At 37.6% G+C, this 11,300-nt stretch overlaps 1 protein-coding gene across 2 annotated transcripts; it reads left to right on the top strand.

The window, feature by feature from the left end:
* The first annotated feature begins 207 nt into the window (after positions 1-207).
* Positions 208-9,228, top strand: LOC146708371 (outer dynein arm-docking complex subunit 3-like). Of its 2 annotated transcripts, XM_085460226.1 has the most exons (13): positions 208-540; positions 763-884; positions 1,783-1,860; positions 2,576-2,767; positions 2,905-3,006; positions 3,944-4,069; positions 4,437-4,559; positions 4,803-4,946; positions 5,027-5,187; positions 5,675-5,831; positions 5,973-6,122; positions 8,729-8,816; positions 8,893-9,228. In XM_085460226.1, the coding sequence occupies exons 1-13, from the start codon at positions 477-479 to the stop codon at positions 9,024-9,026; spliced, it is 1,641 nt and encodes a 546-aa protein (XP_085316352.1). In that variant the 5' UTR covers positions 208-476; the 3' UTR covers positions 9,027-9,228. The 2 variants fall into 2 exon arrangements, with proteins under 2 accessions (XP_085316352.1, XP_085316354.1); XM_085460228.1 differs by lacking the exons at positions 208-540; positions 763-884 and adding an exon at positions 1,217-1,262.
* Positions 9,229-11,300: the final 2,072 nt, after the last annotated feature.

Here is an 11,300-nt window from a genome sequence, read left to right as displayed (position 1 = left end):
CATTACTATATGGTGCTGCTTGATAATGTTGGCAAATAACAGTAATATTTACATAAAATGAAATAGCACATACAAAATAATTTTATTTTTGTAAATATCTTTATCTTGGTAAAAACTACTACACTATAACAGGGTTCTACAGGGAACAAGTTGAGAACCGTCTCTACGACGGCCGTCAAGCCGTTAAATCTCAGCATTCATTCTGAGGTACAGCAGCCCATACAACGTACATTATTATAATTAGAATAATTGTGAAAGTGTAATAATTCTACTAGACTTGTGGGCTTTTGAGACAGAAAATACAGCTTTTAAAAAAAGGAATGCTCGAAAGATCCCTAACTTTCAGTCCCGTTATAAATGTACATGTTGCTAGGCAACGTGTGCACGTAAAACATACCGGAATTTTGCGGTTAGCTCAAGCTAAAACGAAATACGGGATAATTTCTCCTTTGCGCACTCTGTGCTAACTCACAAAAATGGCGGTCAGTGGCAGCATATCTGATCAGAAACTGGAGCTTCAGCGTAAAATCAAATTTCTTGGTATGTTTGTTTGAAATGCAGTGGGTGCCTTGATTTAATTTCATGCTAGTAGGCATGGGTTAGCTGGAATCAGCCAGCTAACTGCCATATTTAGCGCGAATGAATATACATGAATTCTTAATGCTTTATAATTCATATAATTAAGTCGAATAAAATAAGCGAGCTATTAAGTATAAAGTTATGGATCGCCTATTTCCATGCAGTATTATATTTGTCCACTAGAGGGCGAAAAAACATTACGTTATGAGAGGACTGAGGCCACCACCAGGAAGCAAAAAGAGTTCATCCGTCAGCTGAGGCAGGAGAACGAGAATCTGCGTAAACAGCTGGCAGAAACTAAGGCTGTAAGTAAGGCGATCAGATCACAACAAACTAAACATGAAACATGTTTTTAATTGTGGGGAAGTGGTCTGAAATTTGGATAAATCCAACTTACTGAAATAATAAAGGTTACAGATCAAGGTTGGGCACATTTTATTTCAATTTAGTTTTATTTATATTGCACCACATCACGAAAACAGTTGCCTTAAGGCACTTTATATTGCAAACTAACGACCCTAAAATAATACAGATAAAACTCTAACAAGCAAACGACTCCCTACGAGCAAGTGCTTGGTGACAATAGCAAGGAAAAACCTCCTTTTAACAGGAAGAAACCTCCAGCAGAGCCAGGCTAAAGGAGGGATTGTGGTTCTGCCACTGCCACTTGATTGTGAGGGGAGGTAAGTGAAGAAGAAACACTCTAAGCCTATTGCAGGGTAACTGAGGGAGGGTCCAGGGTCTTAACTATAAACTTTATCAAGAAGGAAAGTTTTAACCCTAGATCCATAGATTGGTACATCTCTTTTGAGCAACACCTGACATTAGGAAAATTAGGAATCTCACACATACCACAACTAATTAGAAGTGGTTTCTCAGTGTTTATTTTTTGCTTCATTTGCTTTTCTTTATGCTTTATTGCTTTTAATTTATGTCAGTCTGTATAGCTAGTAGTGACTTGCACCTGGGCACGGCTTTGACAGCAAAATACAGGTTAATCTGCACTTTTAAAAAATCATTTCTACTGGGTAAAAGTCAAACATTAGAAAAAAGTGTCCTGAAGTGCAGTGTTTTAATAAACTAAAACTCATCAAAATAAAAGACACAGAGACAAGAGATTTAAAAAAAAAAATGCTTTGCACTCCCCACATGGAGTCATCCAGATCAAATGTGTCTCAGTCATTGTCTTGTCTTTCCTCTTAGCCTGATGAACATATAATCAAAGTGGCCTTTAAAAACAGAGATATGGAGGGGAAGGCCTTCTGCAACAGCACAGTGAAGGTGAGAGGAAGTCAGTATACACATCATGAAAAAACAAAGTGTAATAAGATGGGATTTCCTATTTTATATTAAATAGAAGAAAGTTTTCACAGCAGTCTACTGATTTCTATAAACTAAGTACACCTTTACATAATGCCCGTTTGCTGCTATATCTATACTCCATACTGGTACTCAGGTTGTTGTACTCTATTTATTTTATTTGTATTACTTTAATACTTGCATTTATATTACTCAGGTTGTTGCACTCCATTTATTTGTACTACCTATTACTTCTTATTGTTTCTTCTTATTCTGTTTCATTCGCTCCGGGACCGTGTGCACGTAATTTCGTTCCACCTTATGTAAACATGTGATGCGAATGACAATAAAGAAGCCTTGAATCCTTTAGCAGAATTAGGTTAATGTCTTTTTGCTATTTTCTGACCAATGCACAGCCTGACCTCAGAATTAATTTGCATCTACTCCTAGGATGATTGCTGGACCAGCAAACTGGCAAAATGTGTTTATATACAGGTGATCACACTTGTTGATGATCAGTTAATCAAGTGTGTAATTACTCATCCACTTAATTCCACTAGAAAGCGGTGTACATAGTTTTTCACAACCCCGTGAAAACTTTCTTTTTCATTACTGTATACAGTGTCAGTAAATATAGTTTTATTGTATGTTTTATTGACTGTACCGCATTCCTCACAAACGCCTGCATGTTTTTCAGGAGGTAAATGAAATGCTAAATGAAGGAGTGCTGTTCAAGAGGAAGTGTATCAATGCTGTAAAACACACAAATGAGGTCTACCAGCGTCGCCTCAATCAGTTGAAGATGGAGTACCAGAGGCTGAAATCAGAGAGCAGCAGCAGTAAAGTATCCTCTGATGCTCGCACTCGGAAAAAAAAGGACGATGCCATGGTAATTACCTCTCTGACCCCCCAAAAAAATCAAATTTTCTTGGGATTACTTTTTGTTGTTTGTTGTGCTCATTTGCAGACTTGAGCAAAATGACAGATCATAGATGACGATGACCAATGATTTGTGTTTATGTTTAGAAACTGCGGACTCTGGAGAATGATCTGGAGAAAACCCAGTTTAAATGCATGGAAGCTAAGAACATCATGGTTAACTATCTGAAATTCAAAAATCACTTACATGTAAGTCCAGCATGTGAGAAAATGCTTAAACTTATCTTCATTTGATGTGATTTTTGTTAGAGAATTTGTTAATTGTCCTATAATGGTTTGTCTCAGATATTTTTGAAATATCAGTAAATTTGTAGTGATTATTTTGCTATTCACGCTAGCTGTTAACTCTCCATTATGCATTAGCAGATACCTGCATGCAAGTGGAAGCACTCGAACATGAGCAGTGTTTTGTACAGAGTCTATTATTCATTGCTGTTTGGCAGTTTTGCAGAAAATAGTAGATCTTCGCTGTACTCTGCGGTTGGTTGACTGTTATATGGGACTCTGTTTGATACTGTACTTTTTGTCCCTGTTTATTCTTCAATTGACATACTAGTTCTTGATTCCTGTTTTCCAAGGAAACCAGTCAAATTTATTTACATTTAAGGTTTTTTTTCCCATTTTTTTTTTATGTGTGGTTTAATTGCTACTGTAAGAGCAAGTACGGTATATATAACTGCTGCCACACCATCAAAAGCCCCTTTGACAGAAATAGAGCAAGTGATCTGTCTGTTTATAGTGCAAACAAACACACTGTTACATACACAGGTGGAGATTTTAAATCCAGGTCAGGAATTTTTAAACCTGCTGAAAAAAAATAACCCATCAAAAACTACAAAATAGAAAGGTAATTACAGGATGTCAATCGATAAGTTCCTAATTTAAATACAATGTTAGCAATAAATAACAGCATCAATAGGACCTGACTGTTGAAAATCGTAAGGATTATATGATTAAAATATTATTTAAATTAAATTTTGTGTTAGTGCACATTTTGTCTTGATTTGGTTTTAATTCCTTGATCACAGTCAGGTAATCTAAATACTTTATTTCTCTCACATGGACAACCTTATTTCTGATTCTGTTTATTTCATGTTCACTCACTTTTCCACCTTCACCGCCTCAGGAGGAGAGTCTCACTTACAAGGGCCAGTTGGACTGTCTGGAAGCAGAAATCCTGAAGCAACGAGAGGAGATGAATAGGCTGCAGATCATGAATAATGACCAACAGCTCTCCAAAGAAGCTACTAAGGTGACCTATAAGATATATCCTGTGTGATGAGTTAAAAGCATAAATGTTTCAAGATACAGTGTAAGAATTAGAATCCACTCCCTATTGCTATCATAAGTTAGACGATGTGCTGGAATTATAAATTAGGAGTTATAACTTGGAAACACTAATACACTAGCCTTGCCTTACCTTATCTTATCTTGTGAAGGTAAAATGAAATGATTGAGGATAACATGTCTGTCCACACTTATCTCAGACACCTCCTTCTGGTCTATATTATAGGTAATAATACGATTCTGTCATACTAACAATCTGTTTGTTTCACTGTCTCCATTTAGTTTAAGTGAACTGAAACAAGTTTTTCAGCCATTCTTCTTGTTCTTTGCAGGATGAGTTGCAGAAGCGGGAGGAGCTGCTTTACAAGGACAGTAAGGAGAGGGCGTGTATAATAGCAAGTTACAGGAAAAAGGTTAAGGAATGCAAGGCCCAGGCTGAAAAAGTCGATATAAGGGTGAGAGACATAAGGTGACACATTATGTATGTATTGAATTTTACTTACCAAGAAATGTATAGCCGTAATTATATCAGTGGGGTATTAAATGTATGGATGCGAATAACTGGAGATTTTCACAAGGAAAGAAAGCTAAAGCAGAGCAGCCTAAACCTAATCCACAGTGAAGGCCTCCCTATTCTTTGGTAAAATAATAATAAGGGAAGAAGAGTCATTTACATTTGGAATGATTAATACCTGCAGGATCAGATAACTCTGCCAGAAAAACTAAGCGGTGAGGCCCAGCACATCATCACCAGGATGGAAGAAGAAGATTTGAAAAAAATTTCTACTTTTGAGGAGGCCTTCAGGCGCATCAGCGAGACCACAGGTGTCACAGACACACAGGTATAAATGTTCCCACTGATTCTAGTACACACCGTGTAGTTGCTGTTATTCTTTTTTTCATCCATTTTGTGTTTGTGTAGGAGATACTGGAGTGCTTTAACTCTCAGGAGGAGACACACCAGCATCTGCTGAAACTGAAGGAAGAGAATGAGAAAGTCCTGCTGCAGCTGAAGGAAGAGAAGGAGCTTCTGAGCCAACAGTTTGAGGAGATGAAATATTTTAGACAGGCTAAACACCCCAGGTGAAGTATAGACATCTGCTTGACAATGGTTGAAATCTATTATTACGCTTGTGATAAAAACAAGAAAACACAAATATTTTAGAAATCTGTCAAGAACTACAGAACTACAAGAACTAAAAATTATATTTAGTCAGATAAATATAATTTATAACTTATTCTGTGTAACTTATACAAAGGTTTGAGCCGGCACACTGGGCATAAAAATGTTTTTTATGTCCAGAAATGCAAGTAAATAACAGTAATTTGACATCTTAATCACAAATAATAATGTGCTTTACTAATTTTTTCGAATTGTTGTCCATGAAATTGAATATTCATGGATAACAACAAAAACTCAAGCATAAATATGATTTTGGTTATTACAAATGCTGTTAATTTAGGGCAACTGAGGCAAATAAAAATACATTTGGTAAGCCATGTATTTAAAACTTTAATGCAACAGCTATCACATTGTCTGATAGCCTCTGCTCTTTCTCTGTTTCATTAGTGACCAGCAGGCCCTGCAGGAGTCTGAGCAGCAACTGCAGACTCAGCAGCAGAAGTGTGATGCAGCCAAAGAGCAACTGGATTGGCTCTTGAAGACTCTTCACACTGCCCAAGCTGGAGTTGAGCACCTGGCCAACAAACTTCAACACATCTCACTGGTACTAACAATTTCAACCAGTCATAATATTGAAATAGCCAGTTTATCACTTATTCCTAATATTAAAATATTTTTCTGCCCTCAAACACAAAGCTTTTTAAGTGTAATTCCTTTTTATGTTTGTTCACTCATCTTCTTCAAGAGTGAGGACACAGTTCCTGAAGTGGATCCAGATTCTGATCACTTTGTTCTGGAGCTGATGGCCCAGTGTGAGAAGAAATTATTGTCACTGCACAAAGAACTTCAGGGGAAGGATGTGGCTGGTATAATGAAGGAGCTGGAAAAAAACAAGGTGAGACAAAGGCCCTCTGTAGCAACACGGCTATTTTAAAGACAGGTCCTGAGCAATGTTTCCTCTAATTTTTCATGTGTCTGAGCGAACACACAAACTCCCTGAGCGGTCCCTTGGACCACTGTGAGCAACAGCAGACGTGTGGTCACGCCAGCACTGAATCCCTCTGGTATAACGTGGCCTATCAACACAATTTAAAAACTGGTATAAAGTCCACACTTTTCCCGTCAATTGTTCCGTCTGTCCTGCTCACATCTCCAGTGGTTGTACACGTTGTCATTAACGGCTTCACTCCTTATCAGCCACGCCACTTTGCTAGCTAAAACACCGGTGTCGGCACATAAGGACGCTGTCATAGCCTGTCAACCACGTTGTTTAGTTCGGTATATACAAATGTAAATCGCATGATTCAATGCAATTCAGGTTAGATTTTTTTTTTGTGCACAAGGCAGATTTTTTGTGTGCAGAGACTGTGCCAGCAGTGTGCAATTGCGCACATGCGCAGCTTAGAGGGAACATTGGTCCTGAGTCTGGATGGGATATAGAAAACATGGTTGACATTTGCAGAGGTAGTTCTAGCAAAGATGTAGTAGTCAGAGTGGGAAAGGCATGGGCACAACATTGATTGCATTGCACATGGTGTCTCTATTAACAGAGAATGTTAGAACATTATACGTATATAGTATAACACTTATGAACAGGTGCCTTTGAAGAGCTGAGAGTCACCTGATCAGAGCTATTAACAGGAAAACGTTTGGGAACATTGTCAGACAACTTGTAATAATTAGACTGTCACAGTTTGAAATTTAAACACTGTCTGAGCTTGAGCTTTTCACAGCTTACATAAAGCTGTGTAAAAGCTGCTGTGTAAAAGCTGCTGTGCTTTCTTTGCTTTACTTATCAGGATGGAAAGGTAACCATTAGAGGCACCTGAAGTGTTTGTTCTTGACTGAACACTCAACAGCACCTTCTCACTTTGAGAATATGAGGACAGGAAACATGCAACAGTCTGCCTGACATTCAAACATGACATTGATAATATGGGTCACAGGTCCGTTTTTAAATGGTACGATCTTTGTAACTGACGCAACTCTGAGCTGATAATTTGGAAATCAGTCCAGCCTTATTTGCCTGGCTGGTGCAGTTGAACTTTACTTGGCTTTCCTTTGTACCTCTACTAAAGGAGAATTTGAAGTGTGGCAAAGATCAGTCTGTTCATCTTAGCTTTTGCAAGTTAACCCTCTCCAGGCAGACGTTGCAGATTTGCAACAGTTAAGACCTAACAACCTGATTACCCCACATACATATTTTATGAGGTTTTTTTACTCAGAAGTACCACTGCAGGACTTGGTTGTGCATTAGCAACAAAAAACTTAATTTGGTCCTGAGAGGGTTAATGTTGTAGACATACATAAGCCTAGTAACCACTGCTAACACATGGGCTATGTTAAGAATCATATTGGATAATATAAAACAAGTAGCTGGTATTATGTGATAAGGTGGTTAAATTTCAATAAGCTTTTAACTAACTTATTCACTGTATTTAAAAGGGCTGCAATGATTCATTGAGTAAATCAAATCATTTCATTACAAAAAACTTTTGAAAAATTGAAACAGCAACACTTGTTACTGCAATCATCATTAATGCAAGCAGACTACAGTACAAATGTATGTAACAGATGATCTGTCTAGATTAGGCATCTTGCTGAAAGCTAATGATAGCCATCCCATTTTCTGTCACAGTGATAAAAGAGGCGGTTTACGACACCTTATTTCAAGGTTATTACTATTTCCATATTATTTTGCAGATTTAAACAAGTATAAAATATCAAATTATATTAGTTAAATTGTATTAATATTTTTAAATATAAAAAAGGTTATTTTTGTTTTGTTTTTTCTGAAGGATGTAAGATCTGGTGCTGTTAGGCTGAGCTGAATTATTCTTAACATTAATTAAGATCATCTGCATCAACATAACATCTGTTTTCTGCAGCAGGAAACACTGCATCAAAGCACAGGCCAAACCTGAGAATGCTGACATGCTCACTACACTTAACCCTTTCATGTATGAATTATGACAACCTCAATCAGGATTTTTTTCTTAAGTATTTTTGATCATCTTTAGGCATGAAAAAAAGATTTTTGAACTTCGTTTTTATAAACATGTACTTTTTTTCAAAGAGTTTTTTTTTACATGTCCACCTGTTAGGAATGTGGACTTTGATGTTTTATTTATCAGGGTACAACCTTAACAGTCTTTCACCCTATGATAGCTGCGATCTTACAGGGCAGTGTCCCTTTATTTATCAATTGAATCATTTTGGGAGGTGACTTGCAAGGTTACAGAAATGTTGTACTCATTGTTCCCCCTGGTGACATAAAAAACAGAAAAGGATGCATGTGTTTAGTGTTGCACACCTGTAGAGAATGAAACTATAATCTTATGTTGCTATCTTTGTATCTCTACACACTGAAGAAGGCACAAGCCAGTAAGTGAATTGCTTTAAATGTGGGCAGGGCTTATGACTCACAGATTTTTAATGGAATTTGAGATTTTTAGTGTTTAAAAAAACATCTTAATTTCTGACTTGATGTTTCTTTATTAGTTGTACATAAGAAGTGAAGAAAAACTGTCAGCATACATCACCAGAGCCAAACCACCTGTGGATCAAGCACATGACCCCCTCCATGACAGTAAGTTGGTATCCTTTTACACACCAACAGTAATGACTGCATACTGTCCCTACTTACTTCACCGCTTCTGTTGCAGAGAATGAGACTGACGAGGGCAAAGCTAAGGTCATCACGCGTGAAGCGCTGAAGCTTCAGTCTCAGCTAATCATTGACTCCCACTCCAAGAGAAAGACCAAGATGAAGATGATGAAGAAGAAGGGCAAGTTATAAAGCGACAACACAATCCTCAATGTCTCCCAAAAACATGAAATATAAAATGGGATGATTGTGTCCAAGACTTTCCACCACAATTGTTTCACCTCTGTAATTGTTATTTTGTGTCTTAGCCGGTGCTATAAAGATATTTAGTGTACTGTAAATGAAAACATGTATTTTAACAGTATAACAGTATTAAATGATTTTCATAAATTGATGCTTCGTGTCTATACTTATTGTGTAACTGGGTTTGTTTTGGCAATAGTCAGGTGTCACTGTTGCACCAACACACTCTACCCCACCTCTGTTTTTTGAGCTCACATTTCACCCTGAGCCTTCCTGGAAGCCAATGAAAAAATACTGTTTTTAGTTTTTATTCTTTTTACCATAACTCCCTGTATAGTGTGTGGAATAGAACCCAGTAACTAGCAACTCCTTAGTTGTTAATGTTGTTATTTTCCTGTTGTTAGAAACAATGAATGTTGTCGGTTTTATCTTCTACCTTCTGAAAGCCAATACTTGTGACGAATCCAGCCTTTATTCATGCTTGAATTACATCAAACTTGCTTTGTCCTGCTATAAGTTACAGATGTGAATATGAACCCTCCCTAAAGTGCGTACACCTGAACTATCTCTGCAACGATTGGCATCTCAGACAGTGTTTGTTGCTTCTCTTCTTAACCACTGGTTGAGTAGACTGAATAATACATCTCCATACCAACATGTCAGATAATAACCACAGTGAATGTCTCAGTGTCTCGCACAGGGCTAGGTCAGCAGCAGTGATTGAATGACGTACCAAAAGCAACCAGAAAGACAACTCTGTGCTGTGAACAAAAGCTCTCTGAGCACAGTTATTAGGTTTTTGTGTATATATGTGTGTGTGCTCCAAAAAAGGTTAGAATAAGGACAACTGTGATAAAACATTGTGCCTAACATGGCTCAGGTTGTGTTCATTTTATAAGTTTTGCTGAAGTTTTTTGACTGCTTGTTCATGTCTTTTTTATCCATTGCTCTCTAAAACTAAGTTTATCTACATTTCAGTATATTTTATGCGGGAATAGAAGCTGTTAGAACTTATATGATGTTTGGAAGATAATATAAAGGGGATTTTGTGATACTGGAAACAAAATAAATCTGACTTAGAGCGTAGCTTAACTATCTGAATGCGTATTTGATCCCAGCACAATTATGCAATTAGTACTAAGCCTCTGTTTGTTGTTATGGATGGACTAATAAAAGCTCCTGAGAACATTTATTTAGAGAGTTTTTTCACAGACTTATGCACTTTGAGTTCATCTGAAACATTACATTAGCCTATACCTAAAGTTATTGTTATGTACTGGAATTTCTATAGAACTTCTCTGGTCTTACCGAACACAAAAAGCACTTTAGCTACTAATCACATTTTAACCATACATTCCCACAGTGATTTATTCTATATTCACTGCTCAAAAACATTAAAGGAACACGGAGAAGGCCGTTGGTTTAGTTCACCAGGATAAGCAGTAACAGAGAAATACACCAGATCTCAGTGGGGGAAAAATCACAATGGATATCTGTACTGATATGGACTGGGTAATGTTCAAATGAAATGATGCCACGTCATTTGGTGGAAATTAAAAATAGCAACTTACAGATGGCTAAATTCAAAGAGACCCTGAAATTCTAAGAGAAAACACGATGCAGTAGGCTTGTCCTTTTTACCGAAATTTCATTGCAACAACTCAGGCTCTTATGTGCCTGTAAGCCTTTGTGACAATGTCAGGGCATGCTCCTAATGACATGATGGATGGTTTTTTGGACCTCTCCTCCAGGGCGTCACTGAGTTTCCGGATAGTCTGAAGTTCAACCTGTTGCCTGTCGAGGTCTGTGTGTCCATCTATGGTTATGCCTCCCCAAACCATCATTGACGCACCACCAAAGTGGTCACGCTGAACGATGGTTCAGACAGCATAACATTCTCCACAGCTTCTCCAGACCCTTTCACATCTACTACATGTGCTCTTGGTGTGGTGACCCTGGTCTCTGTGAAAAGCACAGGTCTGAACCCATCAATTCTGCTATTCTGTTGGCCACAGGCTCTACAGTGATCGCAGGGCCCACTAGAGAATGCTGGGCACTCATGCCACCCTGATTAAGTCTTTAGGAACTGTGCTTTCTCCCACCGTCAAAAAATATTACACAAAATATTTCTACTATAGTGATATTTTAAGCATCAGACACTTCCTTTGCCACATTCAAGTGAATCTGCACAAATGTATCTATTTTATGCATCAATATGTGGTA

Source organism: Copadichromis virginalis, linkage group LG6 (assembly GCF_057382275.1).
Source record: "Copadichromis virginalis isolate Kocher_CV1m ecotype Utaka linkage group LG6, C_Virginalis_male_GT1.1, whole genome shotgun sequence".
In the NCBI taxonomy this organism is placed as follows: domain Eukaryota; kingdom Metazoa; phylum Chordata; class Actinopteri; order Cichliformes; family Cichlidae; genus Copadichromis; species Copadichromis virginalis.
This window is presented reverse-complemented; position numbering and strand designations above follow the sequence as displayed.

What these genes read in the sequence shown, in the direction of transcription:
- LOC146708371 (XM_085460226.1), top strand. Translation starts at nt 477, where the DNA reads ATGGCGGTCAGTGGCAGCATATCTGATCAGAAACTGGAGCTTCAGCGT. An exon ending in AAAAAAAGGACGATGCCATG is followed by an intron (nt 2,768 to 2,904) that starts GTAATTACCTCT and finishes GTTTATGTTTAG; the next exon opens with AAACTGCGGACTCTGGAGAA. An exon ending in ACATGACCCCCTCCATGACA is followed by an intron (nt 8,817 to 8,892) that starts GTAAGTTGGTAT and finishes CTTCTGTTGCAG; the next exon opens with AGAATGAGACTGACGAGGGC.